The sequence below is a fragment of the Malaclemys terrapin genome, chromosome 1 (assembly GCF_027887155.1).
Source record: "Malaclemys terrapin pileata isolate rMalTer1 chromosome 1, rMalTer1.hap1, whole genome shotgun sequence".
NCBI lineage: Eukaryota > Metazoa > Chordata > Testudines > Emydidae > Malaclemys > Malaclemys terrapin.
In genome coordinates this window covers 200,880,672-200,906,298 of record NC_071505.1, presented here as the reverse complement: position 1 = coordinate 200,906,298, position 25,627 = coordinate 200,880,672, and the positions used below count along the sequence as shown (strand labels likewise).

The window sequence follows — 25,627 nt, the reverse complement described above, 5'->3', positions numbered from 1 at the left end:
TTCTGTAAAAAATCTCCATTGCAATGGCAAAAACCAAAACACAGAATATAATCTCTGAGCACGGTTTGAATTTTTCATGGTGGTTTGATGAAAAATGACCTGGTGCAGAGATTTGCAAGAGTTTACAATCCCCACTTCTGGCAGTTTTTCGCTTGATTGTCCGTTTTCTTTGTTATTCCTTTTGCAAGAAATCTAATACTCTGGGACACAAACACATCACCTCCCATTTTAAAAAATACATTAGCTGAGAGTTTATGCAACTTCACTGCCAAAACTAAGAGCCCAGGTCTGAAACATGAGAAACCCATCTGAGGCTGTGTACCGTACTGTCTTTCAGAAAGGCTAACCCATACTGGTTTAGTCAATCTCTAACCACCATAAACCCACTCTTCTTCCAGAATTGGGAATAGAATCACCAGTACTCGATTTCTGACTAGTAAATAGTTGTGTAACACACTGGGAAGGTGTTAAACCCTCCTCCAGTGACTGGTCTAGAAAGGAGCTAGCATTTACTCGTGTAGCTCAAGTAGTAAGGGTCTAAGCTAGAAAACTGATGATCAAAAAGTTATCATAACCTGCTGCTGATCTGTGGGTGGGGGTAGTACAACTGCATGTGATTCACACAATCAAGACCTTTTTAAAGCAGGTTTTGTACTTCGAAACTACGATAAACTGTAAATTATGGTGTGAATCACCAAAATACACATTTCATATTTGTCTTGACCCACCTGGTGCTTTTGTAATCCATTGATCAGTTATGCTTCCCCCCTCTGTGCCTGGTCCACAGAGGAATTGAGTCTGCGATGACTCTCAGCTTGGGAGCCTACATTAGAATGCAAATTTGATGAAGTTGGGGTACGTATTGCTTTTTGGCATGTGTTGGAGATGGAAATGGAAGCCTTCTGGCTTAATATTTAACTCTAATTGCGGTACTTTCATTTGAAATAATTTGTATGAAAGAAAACCACAGTATGTTCCTTTTTACTGTTTAGTGAACAAAACAGTTAAGACCGCTCCAGTCAGGATAAGTAATCACATTCTCTGTGGAGATGTGAACAGATGATCAAATAGACCTATGTTTGAGGAAAAAGCAGATATCTGTACAATTTCTAAAGGAATGGGTGGTGCAGGACAGCAAATGGAAGACATTTATGCTATAGAAAATGAGGGTTGCATCTTGTCAATATCGGTTAGTTATTATTTTAATGCCGATGTTAATATCACAGTTGTAATGTATCTTCTCTGTTTCAGGTATGATGCATTATGCATCCTCCTTCGTCACAGCAAGAATGTACGCTTTTGGTTTGCACACAATGTCCTTTTTAATGTTTCAAACCGCTTCTCTGAGTATCTTTTGGAATGCCCTAGTGCTGAAGTGAGGGGTGCATTTGCAAAGCTTATAGTATTTATTGCACATTTTTCATTGCAAGATGGACCATGTCCTTCACCTTTTGCTTCTCCTGGACCGTCTAGTCAGGTATTTACACAGTTTTCAGTCTAAACACCTACTTATTTGTTTGGCAACTTGTTTAAATGCTCATTTGGAACAAGTGTCAGCATCAAAGCTGCAAACTCTGCACGATTGTTTATAAACAAATATTTGTTTGTAATTTCTTATAACTCTTCTGGTTTTAATGGAGGTGAGCCTCAGGTTTTTCATTCAAACTCCTGCAACACTAGAGGCAGCAAAAATCATGATTTCAATGTAGTTCAAAAGAAAAAAGTTTACTACTTTTTTATCTGGTCAGTCTGGATGCATAAAATTAATGCTGTAGTTATTACAATTCCAAAAACAAACCTTCACTCCCTCAGATTAATAACTACAGAGTGTAAGTATCAAAGCAGCGAAAGTAGGCTTTATTAATTTTCAACTTGTATTCTTCAGAAAGTGATAAATGGTGTAAAATTTAGCAGTAGAGCCTCTGTGATGATGAAGCTGGGCATGTTTTAATCACTGATAGTTTTACTTCATGTGGCAGTTCAAATTTTATATAATCCTTGTTTGGTCTCCTTTTATAGTCGCTACAGGTGGATTTGATGCATCAGCTATGCACTTAGACCCAGCAGCTGTTTTTATATTAAAAGCTGAATGAAAACTTCTGCATTTGCATTATTTATTGCACTGTTGTAATAAATAATGATGCACTATCCCCTCTCTCCCACAGTCATTTTTTCTGTTCAAGTGTAATCTATTCTGCAAAAATGGGGCAGCTCCAAGTTCCTTTGTAATGTAAGTAGACGGATCTGCTGCTGGGATTTTTGAGCCTATTACCTCCCCTCTTCCTTAGCAACCCAGCTGTTGTCTTCCTTTGCAGAAAGCAGATTATTTTTAAGGGGTGGCGAAGGTGGAGGTACTGGTTGTAGGTCTTTCTGGAAATCAGTGCAGACACATTTTGTGTGTCCCTGTCATTAATGTGGGAATGTCCTCTGATTCCAAATAACGCTACCGGGTACTGAGTGCAGTTCTCCAGAACCACTTACAGTTCTTCACTTAGTGGTCTCCTGCTCTTAGTTTTGAGAACTGCTATATATGGCATCCCACTATGGGATGTCAGCCAGAGTCTGAAGCCAGGACTTTCAGAATCAAAAGCACAGGCTTCTGTTCTGTGAAATAAGGAGTCACAAATAGTAGGCTCTTTTCTGTAGCCCAGTGTCTCCCACAATTCAGATAGATACGGGATATTCCCCTCCAGTCTGCAGTTTCTGGAGGCATTTCAAAGCTGTAGCACAACCTGTGCTAGCCATGCCTGCTTTTCTGGCCTTCTGTGTGCTGCCAGAATGTCTGCCTCCACTTCAGCAGTCATGTGGTGGTTCACTTTGCTCCTGACTTTTCTTTGTCAGTTTATTAGTGTGTGTGTGTGTGTGTGTGTGTGTGTGTGTGTGTGTGTGTGTATTAGGGAACAGGGTTTCTATTTTCTCCCTTTCCTAGATCAGCTATTTAGCAGTGAGATGGTGTTAACCACCCAGAGACAGCACTCTAGTGCCGCTCAGTGCCCCTGCATGGCAGAGCTACCAAGCTAAATCCAAGCAATGTGCTATTTGTGAGACCGCTTTTACGGGCTCTTTGGAGGGTCAGTTATGCCCTCCTTTTTCTCAACCAACCAGCCTTTGCACTGCTAGGGCATGGGACTCTGAATTGGACAGGCACGTTAGGTCCTTCTGCCCCAAGAAGCTGCAATTCTAGCATAGAAAAGCCTGATCTGGCAACAGAGAGAGAGAGCGCGATTCCAAGGTTGAGGAGAACTTTATCTGGCCAGCCCAGGGGGTAAATCTGGGGCAGAACAGGACCGGAAGGAAAAACCCTTAAGGATCTACAGATTTCCACTCCCCCTGGACCTAAAATGAGGTATAAGTTCTCTGTTCCTCCTCTTCTCAGTTTGAATTGGAGAACTCCAGCAATGAAATCCCATCCCCTTGGCAGAGGGAGTGGGACTCCACAGGGGAGGACACTAAGGGAGACGTATCTAGAGCGCTTACGGCACTGCATATAAAGCTTGCTTCAGAAAGGTGGCAGCGCTTACAAAGCGGGCCAGAAACGTTACAAAATCCAAAAAGAGAAAAAAGGAAAAGAAAAGTTTAAAAAAAAAAAAAAACCCTAAGAGATTCATTCTCTAACTCAGACAGCTGCTCCACTACTGAGGAAGGGGACCTCTCAGATTCATGCTCTGTTGCATTTTTTCCTCTATCCTGCTCAAAGGGTCTTTCTCCGCCCCCTCCTCCCCAGTGTTTGAAAGCATGTACAAAATGTTGCATCCACAATTGAGATCCAATCTAAGAAGGCAGAGGGACAAGCCTAAATGTAAATAACCTGCCTTCTAAATCCTTACCTGAAACACTAGTCCCATTACATCCATTTTTTTTGAGGATGTGATCAGAGAGGAGTGGAAAACCCCTGATAAGGGTAAATGCATAAGCAGACATGTACTTAGGTATTACAAGTTGCAATAGCCAAAAAATATTAGACATACCAAAGATTGATGCTGAGGTGGCATCTCTAGCAAAGATATGGTAATCTCATCTGAAGGAGATTTCTTTACCAAAAATCCAGCTAATAGAAAGATGAAAGCCACCTGCAGAAGGGGCTTCATCAGCCACCCTTAGAACATCCCTAGTGGCTACATGTTTTCCAAGAGTCACAACGTTTTAGCTGATTGACCTTAAGGCCATGAAAGACAGACCATCCTGACCTTTGGTCTACACATAAGCAAATTTTCTCTAGCAACAGCCTTTGTGGCAAATGCCTCAATGGATACAATGAGATTTTCAGTCAGGGCCATGGTATCCACCTCAGCAGCCAGCTGTCACATCTGGCTTTGTCCCTGGAAGGTTGATGCTCACTCTAAACAAATTTTGTGCTCATCTAAATTCCCAGGCTCTCTCCTTTTTGGGAAAAACTAGTGGCAAAAGGCACAGCCAAACCAAAACACTTTCGCCCCTCCCCACCCAGTAGTCTGAGGGACGACAAAACCCAGCAACAGACAAAAATGCTGCTTTTGTCCATCCTCCTCACAAAGGAATCAAACAAAAGACAACGAGTATATCAGGGCAGAAACCCTGCATGGGGGTGGAAAATCCAGAAGTGGATCCACCCCTTCTGAGTCCACTATGAGAACAAACAAATGTGCCTCCACCCAGACCTGAATCTAGGTGTCAGAATTTTCCACTTCTCAGAGAATGGCCTTGATCGACCACAGACAAGTGGGTGAGAGAAGTAGCAGATACTTCCTGGAACTAAGAGCTCCACGTCATCCCTTCTTAATCCAATCCCTCGTCTTGAGCAACCCCCTCAAACGTAAGCCATTGTTAAACAAAATCTTGCTGCTTCTTTGATTAGTGTCTGTATGGGTGCTCCACTATAGGTGTGTCTGAGTCCCGATGCTGCTGATTCGAGAACTTTGGTAGTAGTGTCCCTTTAGCCCACACGTGCACAAGCGAACCCTCCTCAGTTCCTTCTCAACTGCCCTGGCTAGAGATGGAACTATAATTGTCTATCCGCAGATCATTAACTCTCTTAAAATTGCTAATCTGTAGCTTCTCTTGAAGCCTTTTTTCTTTACTTCATTTACATTTTATTTTGGCTGTTGCCTTTAAAAAAAAAAAAAAAAAAGAGGAGAAAAGGACTTTGCCATCCACCAGCCCCTGTGGGGGGGAAGGGAACCACCTTGTGACAAGGGTATGCCTGGCTCTCCAGGCTTCAAAAAGTCCTTTAATTGTAAGGAATCTATATCAGTGACCAATGGACAATCGCTGTGCGTTCTCTGCCTGCGAGAGAGAAACATTCCACAGAAGTGTGGCTTGTGTCAACAACTGAAGCCCAGATCCAGGAAAGAGAGAGAATTGAGGCTCTAACTCCTACTCATGGAGTCAGCCCTTCAGCGTCCAGAGTCCCAATGTCTGCAACTGTCTACTTTGAAGGGAGGTGAGCCCAGGCAGATGCCCATGAGCCCCTCACGTAAGGCTTTTAAGAAAAGGTCTGTGAGTCCCCATATCGAGTCCTGACCAAGCCATAAGTGATCTCCAGCTCAGTCATTATCAGCAGTACCGACGGCACTGTAGCTGTCTAAATCTGGTACCCAGGGCACGGGCAGTACCAAACAGACAGAGCAAGTCAGGCTGTCTAAAGAAAGACCCAATGGGAGCAGGCAAAGAAGCACTGGTACCACGGAGGCATGAGAAACATAGTTCCACCCTACGGAAGGCTCCATTGGTACAGACATCAAGATTGGTACTGCCGGTGATACGCCAGGCACAGATGGACACTGCTGTCAGGTCCACATCTTCGACTCAGTCGGTACAAGTCTCTCAGCACTGACACCATCCGCACAGATTTCCAATGCACAATGGATCTTTCAGTTTCTGAAGCACCAGATTCTCCTCTGCTCAGTACCGGGGCCCCGGTACCGAGTTCACCCAGAACCCTTGTTTCATCAATGACTTCCTGCCGCACACCACCCTTTTCATTGTAGGAATCAGAAAGTGAGCAAGAGGACCTGGCTTCCCTTCACTCTTCTTACCTGCCATCAGGCATACTGCCCCTCAGACCCACAGCCTCCCTGGTTTTGGGCAGCCGTGGTACTAACCTCTGGGCCCTTTCCCATCAGTGTGGCTGTACTGGGATCCTTAGCAGGTCCAAAGGTAACAGGCCTCCATCTCTACTGTGGCATACCAGTAGCCAAGAAAGTACCCTCCTTCAGCTGCTGCTTCAAGGGCCTCTGAACCCCCGAGCAGGCAAGGGAGAAACTGGAGGCCCAAGTTGAGGAGGAAATCACTTCTCGTTGTTGTCATCTGATGTGAGATGGTGATTCCCCCTCCGCCATCCAGGGCTGATAACTTTAAACTACTCCAAGACTTGGCACAGAGGGTGGCAGGAGCACTACAAATACCTCTGTAAGGGGTGACTGAGTCGCACCAGAAGCTGGTGGACATTTTATATTTTTTCTACCTCTTCCAGAGTGGCCCTCCCTATTAACGAGCCTCTATTGGACCCTGCCCAGATAATATGGCAGACTCCCACATCTGTCCCACCAACTTGCAAGTGAGCGGGCAAGAAATATTATGTGCCAGCGAAAGGCACAGGAATTTGTTTTCACACCCACCTCCTAATTCGATCATTGTGGATACGGTTATTTCTAAGGGACACCAACACCAGTTTAAGTCCACCCCTTATGACGGTAACTGGAAGCGGCTGGACCTTTTTTGCAGGAACTCCTCAGCCACCCTCCAGTTCCTAGTAGCGAACTGTCATGCCTTGTTGGCTAAATATGACTATCAAAATTATGCCAAGCTTAGTTTGATCTCTACTGCTATTGTTGTGAGACAGTTTTCGTGGCTTCATCTGTCTGGCTCCCCAAAGGAGGTCTAATTAATTGTGGAGGACCATCCTTTCAAAGGGACGAAGCTATTTGCAGAGATGACCCAGGCCTCCCTTCACACATTATAAGATTCCAGGGCCACCCTTCGATCCCTCAGGATCTGTACTCCTGGATACAAAAGAAAATGTAGTCAGCCTCCATTCAAGCTCTGCTCTTCACAATATTCATTTCAATATTCACAGAGATCATATGAACCCGAAAGGAAGAAGCCCCAGGTTCCCTAGACGGAAGACGTCAGGATCTCAGCAAACTTCCTCTCAACCTTCCACCTTGAAAAGACAGTTTTGACAGGTTGGTTGAGGTGTTTATAGAACACTCTTCTCACCGCTGCATCACTCTGGAAAATCCCACCCATCCCTTCAGGGAACATCTCCCTCCATTCTGCAGCACCTGGGAATGGATAACCTCCGACCAATTGGTGCTGGAGATCATCTTGGATGTATACTCCATCCATTTCTTCTCCCTCCCCCCTTTCAAATACCCTTCATTGTCTCTCTTCAGTGAGCCAGTGCCCATACATCTAAGGGGTGGAGGTTTCTATTCTCATTACTTCCTGATATTGAAGAAAAAAGGGGGTTGGAGACCCATACTGGACTTCTGAGCCCTCAACAAATTTAGCAAGGCTCAGAAGTTCAGGATGGTCACGTTATCAAAGATCATTCCAACGTTAGAAAAAGGAGATTGGTTCTTGGCCCTCAACCTCCAAGATGCTTACTGCCACATTTCAATCATAACTTACCTCCTATCGCAGAACAGGAGACAGACATTCCATCCTGTGGATTCTGTGGCTCAAAGCATGGCTCCTTCATGGTTCCAACTCATAGACATCTTGCTCAGAGGAGGCACGGGAGGAAAGGAGCTGCTCATTGTACCCATCTACAAAAATAGAAGAGATTTCTGATCTGATGCCAGTCCAAAGGTGTGACTCCAAATACAGGCACCTTTCCAGTAATCCTGGACTACCTGTTGACTCTCAAGAAATCTGGACTCTATTAGTTTGCAAAAGGTCATCTAGTAGCAATTGCAACTTTCCACCAGCAGGTAGAAGGATACTCAATCTTCTCCCATCTGACTACAAAGAGGTTTCTCAAAGGCAAACCTCTTCCCACAACCCAGACTTCCCAATCCTCAATGGGATCTCAACCTAGTGCTAGAAGGATTGACTAGATTGCCATTGGAACCTATGGCCATTTGTTCATTGACTCACCTTTCCATGAAGACGGTGTTTCTGATCGCCATCAACTCTACAAGAAGAATAGGGGAGATAACGGCTCTGATGGTGCATGCCCCTTTCACTGTGTTCTTCCCTGACAGTCACGCTTAGACCATATCCAGAGTTCACTCCGAAGGTGACTTCCGCATGAATCAGCTTATTCAGCTTCCAGCCTTTTATTCCAAACCTCATCAGGATAACAAGAAAGCCATCTTCCATACGCTTGACATGAGGAGAGCCTTGGCTTTCTATTTGGACAGATGAGTTTTCAGAATATCTGACTCTTCCTCTCCATTACAGATGAGCCAAAAGGTACAGCGATTTCAGCTCAAGGACTCTCTAAGTGGGTCTCAAGCTGTATTAAACTCTGTTACAGTTGTGTAATGTAACAACACATCTTCAGTACGCAGGTACTCTACGAGGTCAGTCTCCTCGTCCATCGCTTTATCCCTCTATCAGAAAACTACAGAGTATCTAAGTGGGCATCTGCACACACCTTGGAAAAACATTATGCCATCCTGGAGGATTCAGCTCCAGATACCAAATTTGGTGCCCCACAGCTCTATCATCCATATCAAACTCAACTCCGAAGTCCCAGCCTCTAGTAGTGGGCACTGCTCAGGAGTCACTTACAGTGGAGTTCCCATAGGGATACTACTCGAATACAAAGTTACTCACCTTGTGCAGTAATGATGGTTCTACGAGATGTGTGTCTCTGGGTACTCCACGACCCATCATCCTCCCCTCTACTTTGGAGTTCTAGTAGTTTACTAGACTCAGTGGTAGAGAAGGAACTGAGGGGAGGGTTCGCCCATGCTAACTAGCCCCATGGCAGATGGGAAGCAGCGCATGTGCTGGCTGAACTGACGCTGCTACCAAAGTTCTCTGATCAGCTGCTCAGGGACACAGACACACATACAGTGGAGCACTCATAGGGGGACACATTTCAAAGAACTATCATTACTGCATCAGGTGAGTAACTTCTTCATCTCCTGGACATAGGATCAATAGAAACTATTCCCTTAGGACTGTGCTCCATTTTCTTCATTGCCCAGAAGCAAACAGGGTCAGCCATTCTAGATCTCAAGCAGATGAAGAAAACAAAATTCCAGATTTGGTGGTAACATCTGTCTCAAGGGGACTTCTGTGGACCTGGTAAAGGCATATCTCCATATTCCTATATGACCATGCACTGTAGTCTACTGAGATTTGCTTAGTCCTTGCCTTGAAGAGTTTGCGTTCTATCTTTTTGTTCTGTTTGTACAGTGCCTTGTACAATCGGGTCCTGATACATGATTATGGCCCATACATGCTACAGTTCTACAGATACATTAAGACTAATTTAGTTATCAGTTATTATTGTCTTTTAGCTGAAAGTTTGCAAATCTGCTAAATACCCTGAAGTTTTTGGGGGGCAGATTTCCATCAGTTTAATATCAAGCGATTCAGACTCTATTGAGGAAAGATGTTCTCTAATCTAGATGTCTACCAGAGATTAGCTCGTAGGGGCATCTCATTCTGTCTCCTCATTTATGTCATGTGAGGTACCAAAGCACCTGAACCATTATGATTGCTGTAGTGCTTATTTAAGACTTCAGTCCTGCAGCACTTACCCATGTATGTAATTTTAAGCACATGAGTCATTCCCTTAAACTCATTGGGACTATTCACAAGTGTTTCCAGGATTGGAACCTAAGTGTCAATCTGTCTCGCAATGTATATGTTCTATTCCAGGGGTGGCTAACCTGTGGCTCCAGAGCCGCATGCGACTCTTCAGAAGTTAATATGTGGCTCCTTGCATAGGCACTAACTCCAGGGCTGGAGCTATAGGCACCAACTTTCCAATATGCTGGGGGGAAAGGGGTGCTCATTGCTCAACCCCTGACTCTGCCACAGGCCCTGCTCCTACTTCACCCCTTCCCCCAAGGCCCTCGCTCCTTCCTGCCCCCTTCCCTGAACCTGCCATGCCCTGGCTCCTTCTCAGGTGCAGATTGGCCACCCCTGTTCTGTTCCAAGACAGTCTGGGGTTTCAGAACCTTTATTTATGTTTACTTGACTAATTTCCTTAACCAAAAGCATGGACAAATTTTAAAGAAGTCTTTTTTCCAGGCTAGCAATAGCTACTCACCTATTTCAGTTGGCACTTAAGGTACTTCATTCTGTCTTTTGCTGTTTATTTTACCTGTTGTCTGCTTTACTGAAGACCTTAAGGTGACCAAAAGCCTGCAGACATCTAATGTCACCTAAATTTTTTCTGTAGCTTTCTCTCAGGGATTTGTCTTACTCGTGTTCAGAATCTATTTAAAGGAGAACTGGAAAGACTCACTTAGATCTCTTTTGACTCTGTTCCACATAATGCCAGAATGCTTCAAGAGTTATTCTTTTGTCTGACTAGAACAATGGATGTCATCTTCTCAGTCCAAGAGATTTTGAAACCTAGCTCTTGGGTTTGATGATGTGATTGTGGAGCAAGATCCTTGAAGTTTAAGGCCAGAAGGGACCATTAGATGATCTAATCTGATTTCCTGTATATCACAGGCTGTTAAATTTCACCCAGATACCCTTGTATTGAGTCCAGTAACTTGTTTGACTAAAGCCTAATTGTGTTTGGCTAAAACATACCTTCCAAAAAGGCATTCAGTCTTGATTTGAAGTTACCAAGAGATGTCAGCACTTCCCTTGGTAGTTTATTCAATGGCTGATGACTATCTACCCTCACTGGTCAATTAAATTTAGAAATTAGGCACTGATTTTTATCTGGCTTCAGCTTCCAGACATTGTTTTGTTATACTTTTCTCCACTAGATTTAAGAGCCTGTTCAGTACTCAGTATTTTCTCCCTGTGAAGGAATTTATACACTAATCAAGTCAACCCTCGTTCTTTTTTAGATACACTGAAAAACAAAGGGCTCAAGTTGTTTAGCTTAAGGCATTTTCTCTAATTTTCAACATCCTTTTTAAAATGTGGACACCAGAATTGGCTGCAGATGATACCAAACTGGGAGGGATTGCAACTGCTTTGGAGGATAGGGTCAAAATTCAAAATGATCTGGACAAATTGGAGAACTGGTCTGAGGTAAACAGGATGAAGTTTAATAAAGACAAATGCAAAGTACTTCACTTAGGAAGGAACAGTCAGTTTCATATATACAGAATGGGAAGAGACTGTCTAGGAAGGAGTACGGCAGAAAGGGATCTAGGGGTTATAGTGGACCACAAGCTAAATGAGTCAACAGTGTGATGCTGTTGCAAAAAAAGCAAACATGATTCTGGGATGTGTTAACAGGTGTGTTGTGAGCAAGACACGAGAAGTCATTCTTCCACTATACTCTGCGCTGGTTAGGCCTCAACTGGAGTATTGTGTCCAGTTCTGGGCACCGCATTTCAAGAAAGATGTGGAGAAATTGGAGAGGGTCCAGAGAAGAGCAGCAAGAATGATTAAAGGTCTAGAGAACATGACCTATGAAAGAAGGCTGAAAGAATTGGGTTTGTTTAGTTTGGAAAAGAGAAGACTGAGAGGGGACATGATAGCAGTCTTCAGGTATCTAAAAGGGTGTCATAAGGAGGTGGGAGAAAACTTGTTCATCTTGTTCTCTAAGGATAGAACAAGAAGGAATGGGCTTAAACTGCAGCAAGGGAGGTTTAGGTTGGACATTAGGAAAAAGTTCCTAACTGTCAGGGTGGTTAAACACTGGAATAAATTGCCTAGGGAGGTTGTGGAATCTCCATCTCTGGAGATATTTAAGAGTAGGTTAGATAAATGTCTATCAGGGATGGTCTAGACAGTATTTGGTCCTGCCATGAGGGCAGGGGACTGGACTTGATGACCTCTCGAGGTTCCTTCAGTCCTAGAGTCTATGAATCTATGCAGTATATCAGTATTAGTCTCATCAATGTTGTATATGTTTCAAGTTGCTGCAAGTCACCAACTAGATATTACAGTGACTGGTAATGTATCAATAACTAAGAGACATTCTGGACACTCTTGTGCATTCTTTTTATGCCTCAAATTCAATTGCAAAATTAGATTAGTAGCCACCACAGTCACTCTTGGCTCCACAGATCAGGGTTTATTTCTAACGTGCTGGGTCTCTGCTTTTTCAGAATCTCCAGTCTTTAATCCTAGATGCTGACCAAGTTTAAGGTGGTCAGTCAGAGCCACATCTGGATTGTGATGAGTCAACTTCTTTTTTTAAATTATTTTTTTGGTCATGGCCTGCCACAGCATAGCACTTTTTAGAAGTGCCGAGAGTGCTGCTTCAGCTTTGGGGCTTTTCTCTTACTTGTTCTGACCATGAGTCACAAGCAGAGTGAACAATGAAGTTATGATCAGAGGAGCACTCAGTAGAGTCTAGGAAACATTTCATAAAGCTGTAATCAATGCAAATATAAATGGTTTGCCATTACTGATTGGAGCTGTTCTTCGGGTGAAGAGTCTAGTTAATTGGTGTGTCAAGAAGTCTCATTGTTCAGTTTGTCTCAGTGTAGACAGACTGTTGTCCAGTGAGAAGGCATGAATACATCCACTGCATTTATTTAGTAATCTTACCTCACAATGTCTGGAGAATCCATTATGGATTTAAGTCCACTGCCTGTGGGTGGAAATCCTAGCTGCTGATGGCTAGTGAAAGTCAACATTGAGTTAGTAACAGGTTGGATTGATTTATTAATCCCTTAGTGTAGGGTACAGAGCTGACTTTATGAAATATGCTGAAGTGCCACTGCTGCTTAGGGAAGGCACTGCTTGACGCTGAAGTCATAGAAGAAAGCAGAAGACCGTGTTTTCCAGCAGTTTGAGCTCAGAATTGGGAGTCTGAAACTTGGGGGGCGGGAGGGGTTGTTTGTTTTTTGGAACTTGAGGCTTTGCCACCCACTCAGATTTTGAACAAGTCACTTTTCTCTTGCTTCAGTTCCCTCTCTTCAAAATATGGGTACCATTTACCTATAATTCTTGAGAGACACTGAGGATTGATAGTGTTTGTGAAGTGACTTGAAGATGTATAACATGATATATAAAGGCTAAACATTCATCCAACTATCACCCAGTCTTGCAACTCACCTTTATAGGAAAATGAAGCAAGAAGGTGGTGGATGGGAACTGTTTGAACCAATCTCTAGATGAAGACTAGTGCCCTAGAACATTCCAGGACTGCCCTGAATGATCTTGAGGCTTGCTCTTTTGTCATGATACAGAAAGAACCACAAACTCTGAGTACTTAAGATAGGCAGTTCTTTGCAATGAAGCAAGGTTTAGCCTTTCAGTACTATACAACAAAGGTCTATCTTCCGGATTGAATGATCAACTGTTTCCACCATCTGTTTAATTTTGTGTATTAGGCAAGGTGAGTGAGATAATATCTTTTACTGACCAACTTCTGTTGGTGAGAGAGGGGTAAGCTTTTGAGCTACACAGAGCTCTTTCTCAGGTAGATTTGAAAGCTTGTCTCTCTCACGTACCTGAGGAAGAGCTCAGTGTAGCTTTAAATCTTGTCTTTCACCAGCAGAAGTTGGTCTAATGAAAGCTATTACCTCGCCCACCTTGTCTCTTTAATATCCTGGGACCAACACGGTTACAACAATGAAAAATATCTAATTTTGTGTACGTACACACACACACAATTCATTAAAGGGGTGAGAAGCTTTGGGGTCCTTTTTAGCTTATCATTGAGCCTGCATGATCAGGTTGCATCACTGACAAACACATGTTCCACCTCCAGTTTTCTAGGAAAATTCACCTCTTCCTTCCAGATAAGGATGTGGCCACAGTAATGCAGAGATTTGTTATCTCCAGGTTGAATTAGTCACTGTGTCAGAAGCTGACTATGTAAACAATTCAAACGCTCCAATTTGCACAGAATGCAGTTGCCCTCTTCTCCATGAGATAGGTTGCCATAAGTACAGCACTCCTGTACTTTACTCTCTCCACTGGCTCCTGCTCCTTCTCATGCCAGTTCAGCACCTTGGTCCTGATTGGGAATGCCACTAAGGGATCATATCCCAGCTACATTAGAGACCATATCTCCCATTTCTGACCTGCCAAGACAGATACACCCTTGGACATTGCAAATCACAAAGCCTAGAAGGAAGCATATCAGAGCTGGAGTTAAGCCATTAGTGGTTGAGGTGACCCAGCCAGTGAACAAACTTACACAGAAGATGGGTCTAATCAATAGTGTGACTACGTGTAGGGAATGCTGCAGATCCTTTGATAAACCTTTTCTGCCACAATCAAACCCTATCCCGCTCCTCCCCGCAAAAAATCCTCAGTAAAATTAGGGGGGGGGACCCACACTCAGATAGTGCTTCCCATAACCAGAGAAAGGGAGAAGAGCCAAAGACTTAATGAAGTTCACAAGGGTACCTCACTTATACCAGCTATGATCCTGTGATGTGCTCAGGTAGTATAGTGATGGGTACCAGTGCTAAATCTGGAGAGGTTTTTCAGTATGTTGGTATATGAACTTTTACTTAATATTAAAATTGTTCACTGTTAATTCCCTGGAGAAAAAATTAAGAGTTATGTCCTTTAATTCTTTACTTTATTGGAGGCTGTTTACTCTTGCTAAGGAACATCGATTATTTTTATTGCATTATCTATGATGATTAGTCACATTCTAAATATACAGGTCATTTATTTTAAATACATAACTGGATTTATTCTCCAATAGTTCAGGTCTATCTTAAGTTCTTAAGTTCAGTAGAAGATCAAAATACATGCAAGCAGTTGTTTTTCCCTTAAGTCTGTTTATAGTAGAATATCGCTTGTCCATCCTCCTTTCTCACTAGTTATGAATGGGTTTTTCTTATAATTATACATTTTTGATGAAAAAAAAACTACTATAATTTGGGTACTTGTGTTTTTCCCAAAGTATGTACTGCATCTTAATAGGAAAGCAGTGAATATTTTTCTTTTGTCGAGTTCTGTGGAGCATTCTTATTTCTCTCACTTGGGACCCAGTAATTGAAGCTGTCATAGAATTTCATAGACGTGGTTTTTTTAACTATTCCACTTTAAAAGGGCTTCACCTTATACTAGTTCGCTGCATGAAAAATGACACCTAAATAGGCTGACAGTGTAATCAGGTATTGAGCTCCCATGTATGGATTTACTGAATGGAAACTGTTCAGGAACTGCCATTAATGTTAGAACTCTTTTGTTTTGCAGGCCTATGATAACTTAAGTTTGAGTGATCACTTGCTGAGAGCAGTACTAAACCTTCTTAGAAGGGAAGTATCTGAGCATGGGCGCCATTTGCAACAGTATTTCAATCTGTTTGTGATGTATGCCAACCTAGGTAAGTTGTTTATGAAATATGCTTAATGGTGTTGCTGTGAGGCACTCTGTTTTTACATATAGGAAACTAACCATGCTGACTCAAGTAATGAGATGACCAGGATCAATAAAAAATTGCAGGCCATATTGTAATTGTGGGGGTGTTAATACTTTTAAGAATATTAGGTACTTATGTAGCACTTCCAACTGAGTATTTCAAAACATTTCTGACAATGGGTGTATGAAACTTTACAACACTTTTGTGAAATAATGTCCCATTTTACAGTTGAGTAAAGTGAGACATAGAGAGGCTAAATGGTTTGCCCAAAGTCTCACTAGACTGTGCATGATCAGTGTGGTCTAGTAGTCAAAGATTGGGACAATAAACTTACAATACCAGGTCAGCAGAAGACTTGCTAACCTTGAGTAAGTCAGTTAACCTCTGATTCCTCTATCCTAAAATGGTGATAGTAATATTGTTTTTACAAATAGCCCCCTGCCAAATTGCTCCAGGTGCTGAACATCATATCACAATTTTAAATTACATTAAAAACTTTAGTACATACCTTCGAGGGGTTGGGGGGAGAGAGGTTAATTAAAGTTTGTACAGTGTTAAGACAGTGTAAAGTGTTTATATAAAGACTAAGCATTGTGATGAGTCTCACAATTTGTTACTCTAATCATGTTGCCGTGGTCTTATTATAATGAGATAAGCAATTATGCTCAGGCAAAAATCAGCTTAGCAAATCAGTTACTTTGAGGAGTTCTCTAATTTAGGGTGACCAGACAGGGTGTGTCCCACATTTCGACCGCCAGCAGATACTGACTCTGTTTCTTCTCCCCCCCCGCTCCCCATGTGTCCCAATTTTTTTTTCTTTCCCTCATCTGGTCACCCTACTCTAACTACATCGTGTAACCAATTCAGAGAGCCAAGCTTAAGAATTGGACTTAAACAAGCCTTGCAATCTTGGGAAACAGAAGATTATTTTCAAATCTAGATATTGATTTTTGGGGCAATGTTTGCCTACAGTGGCTCTTTATTTTTACTGTACTGAATATGTGGTGGCTGTTTACTCATTAAATAATGTAAGTTAATCATTTTCTAATGACTGATGTTGATGCGGTGTGGTGCTATTCACTATCATTCTTGACCTGCTGCTTTCTGATTGGCTTAAGTGCTTACCTATTTTGTGCTTCAGTCAGTCAGCACAGTTTATCCTTTGGTGACATGTTTAGTTGTTTACTGTGATTTGATTAATTAAGCTTGTCCACAACTGGATACATCCTTTTTCATTTAAAATGTCAGTTTTTTGTGATTAGCAATCTGACTGATAGTTATATATGTTATCATGAAGCATAAAGTTACTGTAAGGCATGTTTTCGCTCGAATAATGATCTACAACTTAGATCACTTTGGATTCTGATTCTCTTCCAGTCTGATACAAGTGGGCTTTACCTTTCTTCCCGCAAAGTATTGGAGACAGTTGAGACTCATGCAGTCAACCTGTGGAACTCATTGCCAGGGGATGTTGTGAAGGCCAAAAGTATTTTAAAAAAAAAAAAAAAAAGTTTGTATAGGATATGTCCATCAGTGGCTATTAGCCAAGATAGGGATGTAATCCCATGCTCTGGGTGTCCCTGAGCCTATGACTGCCAGATGCTGGGACTGGACAATGGGAATGGATCACTTGATAATCACCCTATTTTATTCATTCCCTTTGAAGCATGTGGCATTGGCCTCTATTGGAAGACATGATACTGTGCTGGATGGACCATTGGTCTGACGCTGTATGGCCATTCTTATGTTCTTAGCAACTGATCTCTAGTTATGTGAGCGCTAATGAGCACCATTATGGAAATGTTTTTGTTCACAATTCTGATGATATATGCAGTTTTCAGCTAAACCCTAATAAGAATCTAGTCCAATTTCTTCCCCCTGCCCCCATCTCCCTCCCAGAAGGAATGTATAACTGAGAGCATGAATAAGAACCAGCAATGGAAAAATGACTTTTTTCAAATTTTTCAGAATTTTTTACCAAAAAATCAAACTATATAAGAACAGGAACAATTAAGCTTATAAAAACATATTGTTGTCAGTACTATCCATGAGGTGTAATTTTTTTGTCCCCTCTGAAGGTGTAGCAGAAAAGACACAACTTCTGAAACTAAGTGTACCTGCAACGTTCATGCTTGTGGCTCTGGATGAAGGCCCAGGCCCTCCAATCAAATATCAGTATGCTGAACTGGGAAAATTGTACACTGTAGTGTCACAGCTAATCCGTTGTTGCAATGTGTCATCACGTATGCAGTCTTCTATCAATGGTATAGTGAATTTTACAAGTTTTCTTTAATTGAAAACATTGGTTATAAGTTAGTAAATTATTAGTGTATGTGGTGTTTCACTTTTTATTAAATGTACTTACTGGAGCAATAGTCTTAGGGGGGTTGTTATATATTATATTTAGCAGTTTCTTACATTTTGCAATAAAGATTTTCCTGATTCTGCAGTGGCCAAATCCTATCTTGATATACATATCCCACTAAAACTACAAATCATTCTCCATTAAGTCTGTTTAGGCCTTTTAAAAGAACACAGTTAGGAGGGTGTAGAGGAACTATTAATATCAAACCTATTGCAATTAGATGTTTTAGTTTATAAAGACTGGGCTAAATTCTTCTCATTCAAATTAATGGAGTTGAACTGACATACCTGATGAAAATTTAACTAAAACTTACCTCTGCTGAGCCAGCGCCCTCGGAAAAGCCCAAGATCCTGCAGCCTGGGGCACTGGCCAGAAGGAGCCGAGCCCTGCATGTGCCAAAGCCTCGCACAGCGCTGGCAAAGGGAAGCCTCTGCACCCCTCAGTTAAGCTCTGGAGTGGCGGGAGGGAAGCGATTTCCATCCTGTTCCCACCCCAAACCTGCCCACTCCACTGCAGCCTCCTTGACAGGGGCTTAGCACCCTCTTCATTCCCTTCCTCCCCACGTCCTGGGTCCTCTCCCTAGGGAGTGTGCGGCTGCTCTGTCCCCTAGGCCCCCTCCCCTGCTGAGTCACCTCTCTGGCCAGGTTCCATGAAGCCCCTGCAGTCAGATTCCCCTGGGCCCTGGTGCACAATTCATCCTTGAGGCTTAACCCCTTCTTCGAGCGATTGCTCCTGTGTATTCCACAGGAGGTGTGCATGCTCGCCACGTGCACCAGTGCCGGAAGTTTTTCCTTTAGCAGTACTAGTAGAAGGGAAGCATCGCTGTGACCCCTGGAATGGTGCCTCTGTATCGCGCTATAAGGGGAGCTGTGCACTCCCCACACCCTCAGTTCCTTCTTGCTACCAGTGAAGGTAGTCGGAACTTTGTGTTCCAGTCTTGCTGTAGCCCTTCTAGTAGTCTTAGTAGTACTCATCTTCTCCACAGCTGGATAACTTCTTTAGTTAGTTGCTTGGTGCGGGGCATGCCCCAGGCTTCAAGTCATGCGACTCCTGTCGCAGTTCTGTGCCAAGAAGCAACCCGCACACTCAGTGTCTTCGCTGCTTGGGTGAGGCTCACGTAACCGATCACTGTAAGATCTGTAGGTCGTTCAAGCCTCGAACGAAACGTGAGAGAGAGATCTGGCTGCGGGCCCTGCTAATGGAATCTGCGTTGGCCCCGGCACCGGCGCGCCAATCGGACTCAGCACCGAGTACTGCATCCTCGGTGCGGAGCGAGGCGCCCTCCACCAGTCGGCACCGCTCACCCGCTAAGAAGCAAGGGAAGACTCAGCAGCACCGACAAAAGGACAGGGGTGAGGCCGGACCCGAGTTGGGCAGCCCACAATCCCCCTCGGGACCCAGACCTCCGACTCTCGCTGAGCGGAGTAGCCCAGTCCTGTCTGCGCATGCCTCTCCCATGGTGAGAATGCCGTCGATGCCAGAGGCTGCACAGGCCGCACATGACAGCCTCTCCCTCCCAGTGCCGGGTACGCCACCCAAGACAGGCCCCCAGTCCCAAGGGAAGCCGCCGTTGGGAGCACACCAGCCCTCCCCGGCAAGACACAGCCCACGCTCTGAGGACCATGCACCCTGTTCGACGTCCTCACACAGCTCGCGTCAGCCCTCCACTCCAATCAGACTGGTTGACTTGCCCGGGCGGGAGTTTCGAAGGTCCTCCACTCTGCATCGGGAGCACAGGCATCGAGACAAGCGGCGTCGACGCTCCTCTTCGGATAGGAGCTACAGGAGCAGATCCCAGCGCCATTGTTATGGACACTCGGGCTCGAGTGCCCGCTCCGTCAGACACCATAGATGGAGCTCTCCTCAGCCATTACCGGCACCGAAGCATCGTAGCTACGATTGCCGGGACGACTATGAGAGCAGCACTTCGGCTGAGTACCGCTCCTCATCGTTGTCGAAGTCCAGATCTCTAGGCCGGCACCGGCACGACCGTAGAGCCTCCCGTCGTTCCTACGGCACTGTGCGGTCAACGGTGACCTTGGCACCCAGCCACCTGTCCCCAAGCTGCACCGGGCTCCAAGAACAGCCTGCACCGCTCGGCGCCCAAGCCAGTCAGTGGCAAGGGGCACTGTGGCCACAATTGCCTGCCCAGGCGAGACCGCTCGGTCGCCGGGGCGTCCCAGACCCATTCGGTGTCTCCCCCTCAACAGAGTCTGAAGTCGACAGGCACCAAACCGGCGGCACTGGGCCCGGACTCGGTCTTGGGAGTCGAACCAGCAGCACCTCCCGACGACTTGGTAGCCGGACCGGCTCCCTCACCGGCACTGGAGGAGACCATAGCGGCACCTCCGTCCGTTATACAGGAGGACTTTAAAGCTCACCAGGAGCTCCTCAAAAGGGTAGCCTCGAATCTCCAACTCCAGGCTGAGGAGATGGAGGAGCCATCGGACACTCTTTTCAATGTGCTGTCCTCCTTGGCACCGGGCCGTGTGGCCCTACCCCTTCACCAAGGTGTGGCCAACATAAAGTACTTTTGTTCCGGCTAAGGGACATGAGTACCTGTACTCCCACCCGGCACCTAATTCCCTGGTGGTGGAGTCAGTCAACCATCGGGAACGCCACAGCCAGCCTGCATCCACCCCCAAAGACAAAGTCGCCAAGAGACTTGATTCTTTTGGCAGGAAAACTTATTCTTCTGCGAGCTTTCAGCTTCGGGTGGCCAATCACCAAGCCCTGTTGAGCCGCTATGATTTTAACTTGTGGGGGTCTCTACCGAAGTTCAAGCCTCTTCTCCCAGAGCGAAACAAGAAAGAGTTCAAGGCTCTGGTTGAGGAAGGGGCAGCAACGGCGAAAGCAGCCCTCCAGGCCGCCTCGGACGCGGTGGACACGGCATCCCGTTCTATGGTGTCGGCCATATCCATGCGAAGGGCGTCGTGGCTTCTCCTGTCTGGTCTGTTTGCAGAGTCTCAGTCTCTGATGCAGGACCTTCCCTTCGACAGGAAAGCACTGTTTGCGGACCAAACCGATGTTCGCCTGCATGGGATGAAAGACTCCCGTACCACCCTACAAACTCTGGGCCTATGTGTCCCGCCAGCGAAGGACAAACCTAGTCCGCAGACCTCCGCTCCCCCCGCTAGGGGCAGATATGAACCCGCTCCTAAGCGACCGAGTGAGCAGAGATGCAGGTCTCAGCGTCAGTCCCGCTCAGCCCCGCGACCAGGCCCCTCGAAGGGCAAGAGGCAGGGGAAGAGGCGGTTTTGGATCTTTTGGGGGGGGGGTCCACCGGGCCTGTTGCCACGGACGCCCCCCAGTTAATAAAGTTCTGCAACCATTTATCTGTGTTCAGAGTGCAGTGGTCCTGTATAACGTCGGACCAGTGGCCCCTCAGCATGATTTCCAGGGGCTACATGTTTCAGTTCACCTTTCCCCCCCCTCCACTATCCCCTGCCCGGGAGGACCTCGGGGACCGGGAACGTGCCGCCCTCCTAAACCAAGAGGTGGTGCGCCTTCTCAACCTAGGTGCGGTGGAGAGGGTACCGGCGGAATTTCAGGGCAAGGGATCTTACTCCCAGTACTTCCTGATTCCAAAGGTAAAAGGCGGGCTCCAGCCCATCCTTGACCTGCGGAACCTCAACAGGTTTATGGTCCGCTACAAGTTCTGCATGGTATCCCTGACCTCCATCATCCCCTCCTTAGACCCGGAAGATTGGTTTGCGTCCCTGGACCTCCAGGATGCGTATTTCCACATCCATATTTTCAAGAGTCACAGGTGCTTCCTCCGCTTCCTGGTAGGGTGGAACCATTACCAGTTTGCAGTCCTCCCCTTCGGCCTTTCAGCGGCCCCCAGGGTTTTTACCAAATGCATGGCAGTGGTGGCAGCCCACCTCCGGAGGAACGGGCTGCAAATTTTCCCTTACCTGGACGATTGGCTCCTCAAGAGCAGCTCCCGGTCCCAGGTGCAGGCCCAGATGCAACTTCTCCTGTCCACATGCGTGGGTCTGGGCCTAGTGGTGAACAAGGCCAAGTCCACATTGGTACCTGTTCAGCGCATACACTTCATAGGGGCTCTGCTAGACTCCCTAAAGGCCACAGCCTCTCTTCCCCGGGACAGATTCGAGACACTCAAAGGTCTCGTAGCCTCGGTCCCGGCCTTCCCCGTGACGACGGCAAGAGTATGCCTTCAAATCCTAGGTCATGTGGCAGCATGCACATCCGTTGTGCAACATGCCAGACTCAGAATGAGGCCCCTCCGACTTTGGTTGGCCTCCCAGTATTCCCAGCCCAGAACAAACGCTGCCCCCAGTTCTGCTCCAGGGCAGGGGCGGAAAGGGGGGCCATCTCGGATGCGTTCCTCCTCCGGTGGTCAGACCAACTGTTCTATGCCTTTCCTCCCTTCCCACTGATAGGCAAGGTTCTGCAAAAAGTAAAGGCAGACGGGCGAGGGTTATCCTCATAGCCCTGGGTTGGGCACTTCATCGTTGGTACGGGACCCTTCTGCAACTTTTAGCGGCCCCCCCCCCCCCCCCCCCCAGAGGCTGCCGCTTCGCGCAGACCTCCTCTCCCAGGAGAAGGAATGCCTTCTCCACCCCAATCTGGCAGCGCTCCACCTGATAGCGTGGTTGTTCCAAGGTTAAACGAGGAGGAGGGAAGGTGCTCGGAGGATGTAAAACGAATTCTGTTGGAGAGCAGAAAGCCGTCCACACAGCGCATGTACCTTGCCAAATGGTCTAGGTTCTCGAGGTGGGCGGGAGAGCGAGGCGCCTCCCCATCATCCGCATCCCTCCAGCTTATTCTAGATTACCTCCTGTCCCTTAGGACTCAAGGACTAGCTCCTGCCTCCGTCAGGGTTCATTTAGTGGCCATTTCGGCCTTCCGGTGCAAGGTCAATCAGTGTTCTCCCATCAAAAGATCTCCTGCTTTCTAAAAGTCCTAGATCGAGCATTTCCGTACGCCAGGGCCCCGGTCCCGCAATGGATCTGAACCTAGTGTTATCCCACCTCATGGGTCCTCTCTTGGCCACGTGTTCCTGGTCCCACCTATCATGCAAAGTGGCATTTTTGGTGGCTATCACCTCAGCCCATCGGGTCTCGGAACTCAGGGCCTTGACCTCGAAACCCCCGTATATGTTTTTTCACAGGGATAAGATCCAGCTTCGTCCACACCTGCTTTTCTCTCAAAGGTGGTCTCCACCTTCCATATGGATCAGGACATTTTCCTGCCAGTACTCTGTCCTAAGCCCCATTCTTCTAACGAGGAACGCCGCCTACACACTCTAAATGTACATAGAGCGCTGGCCTTCTACCTGGACTGAACCAGGCCGTTCAGGAAGTCCTCACAACTATTCATTGCATCGGCCGAACAGACGAGGGGACAATCAGTTTCCACCCAGCGCATTTCCTGCTGGATCACCTCGTGCATACGTATGTGTTACAACTTAGCTGGGGTTCCCCCGCTGCCTATAGTGAAAGCGCATTCTATAAGAGCTCAAGCCTCGTGGCTGCCTATATGGCCCACATCCCTATCCAGGACATAGGTAGGGCGGCCACGTGGTCATCTGTCCACACTTTTTCCTCGCGCTACGCGATCATCTCCCAAGCACGGGATGACGCCGGGTTTGGTAGGATGGTATTCCGTCCCGCTAACCTTTAAACTCCTACCCACCTCCGTCAGGTATAGCTTGGAGTCATGTACTGTGGAATACACAGGAGCAATCACTCGAGGAGGAAAGGACAGTTACCTGTTCCGTAACTGGTGTTCTTCGAGATGTGTTGCTCCTGTCTATTCCACATCCCTCCCTCCTTCCCCTCTGTCGGAGTTGTCTGGCAAGAAGGAACCGATGGTGGGGCGAGTACGCAGCTCCCCTTATAGCGCGATATAGAGACGCCACTCCAGGGGTCGCAACGGTGCTCCCCTCCTATGGGTAGTGCTAAGGGAAAAACTTCCGGCACCAGTGCACGTGGCGAGCACACACACCTACTGTGGAATAGACAGGAGCAACACCTCTCGAAGTACGCCAGTTACGAAACAGGTAACTGTCCTTTCCTGTCCGCACTGTGGCCTGGGGACAGGAGGCAGCTGTTAGCTGCCTTTCAACACTATGCAGACAAGGTGCTTTCAGCCATGGGGGTGGGGGAGAGAGGGTAAGGGATAAGCTCTGCAAAGACACTGGTCAGGTCACACACCCGTCCCCTGCAGCTGGAAGCAGCTCCCGTCCCTTCCCTCTCGCACTGTGCCGAAAGGCTGCTGCTGGCCACATTCTTGTGTAAATCCTGGCAGAAATCAGGGAGGGGACATGTGACCCTGCATGCTCACCTTTTCCCCCCCTCCCCTGTTTCCTCGGGAAGACGCAACGCCACGTACCAAGAGAGGCGGGTCCGTCCCGGGGGCCCAGCCAGGCATGGAGGGCAGAGAGTGCTGGACGGGGACACACACTCTCTCTCTCTCTCTCTCTCTCCCCCCATATGAACCCTAAAGCCTTAAAAATAAGAAAGTATTATGCAGTATTTCTTTTTAACAGGAGCTCAGTCAACTTAATGTTAATGTGAATGTTTGTACTGCATATCTCTGATTGCCATTGAACTCGCTTGAATATGAGTGATTTTACCAGGTGTCCCTTACTCAGCATAAGGAAATATGGTCACCCTAAGTATAATCCAACTAAAATCAAAACACCAGGAACAAAGAAAGAACTTTTCTCTGTACAAAACAAGTCCACAGAACTAAATCCCCCCAACCTCAGTTCCTGCACCGCCTCTTATCTTCCTCACCAATGACCACCCCCCCTCCAAAAAAAACTATATGCATTCGAACCATCACAGACACCCTTCTCCCAATTGTCAGTTGGATTTTGCAGCATGCTCTAAAATTAAACAGATTTGGGCTTATTTTAGACAAGTGGGACAATGAGTGTATTCCAAAGTTGAAGGGCCCTCACTGAGGACACCCTGCCAACAAGTCATTCCCTTATATACCAGAGGAGCTCCAATGCTTTCAGTGACCTCAACTGTGGTAATGCCCCACAAGAGGTAGTTCACACAACTCCCCTGCCTCAGTGTCATAGAATCTAGCTCTTTATACCAGAGAATTTTTCGCAGAGGGGATAGTTTATTGTAAGTTCAGTAGCTTATTTTTAAGTCTTTCCATTGTCTATACCATGTGTCTTTCATTTGTTAGTCCCAGAGTTTAAATATGTATTTGTTTATAGTAAAAAGTACTGTTTCATCAGTATTGTTTGTTTGTTCCAGGTAATCCCCCACTTTCAAACCCTTATGGTGATCCTAATTTATCGCAACCTATAATGGCACTTCAGCAGAACGTGGCAGACATTTTGTTTGTACGAACTAGCTATGTGAAGAAAATTATTGAAGACTGCAGCAACTCAGAAGAGACCATCAAATTGCTTCGTTTCTGTTGTTGGGAAAATCCTCAGTTCTCTTCCACTGTCCTAAGTGAACTTCTCTGGCAGGTAAAATAAAATAAAAATCAGGGAAGCAAATGGGATAAGTTTGGGCATATGTAAGTGTAAAAATATGCCATATAGGGAGAGGTGATATCCATGTGAGATATTGTATTGATATGTGATAAATAAACTTCTCTTTGGATGCCTTCTGCTAGGATTTTCTCTTGGGGCTTCATATTGAAGTACTGTAAAATTTCCCCCAGATCCTAAAAATTAGGAGCCCCAAGGGCAATGATAACAGGATATAGCACAACCAGATCAAACTGGCCTTTGTGTGTGTCTACCCACAAACTGGCTAGTTCCCTCCTAGCCACAGTCAGCAAAGGAGCTGCAGTTTCATTGATTCATGTCTTCAAGTATCCTTTTTTGTTTCCAGTCAATATGTTGC

At 45.8% G+C, this 25,627-nt stretch overlaps 1 protein-coding gene across 4 annotated transcripts in view; it reads left to right on the top strand.

The window, feature by feature from the left end:
- Positions 1 to 25,627, top strand: part of USP9X (ubiquitin specific peptidase 9 X-linked) — a 217,540-nt gene that overhangs the window by 178,080 nt on the left and 13,833 nt on the right. For all 4 annotated transcript variants that reach the window (XM_054005771.1, XM_054005769.1, XM_054005754.1 and 1 more), the window contains 4 exons: positions 1,252 to 1,477; positions 15,250 to 15,379; positions 17,494 to 17,679; positions 25,025 to 25,245. In XM_054005771.1, the coding sequence (XP_053861746.1) occupies positions 1,252 to 1,477; positions 15,250 to 15,379; positions 17,494 to 17,679; positions 25,025 to 25,245 (763 nt within the window). The remainder of the gene's footprint in view (positions 1 to 1,251; positions 1,478 to 15,249; positions 15,380 to 17,493; positions 17,680 to 25,024; positions 25,246 to 25,627) is intronic.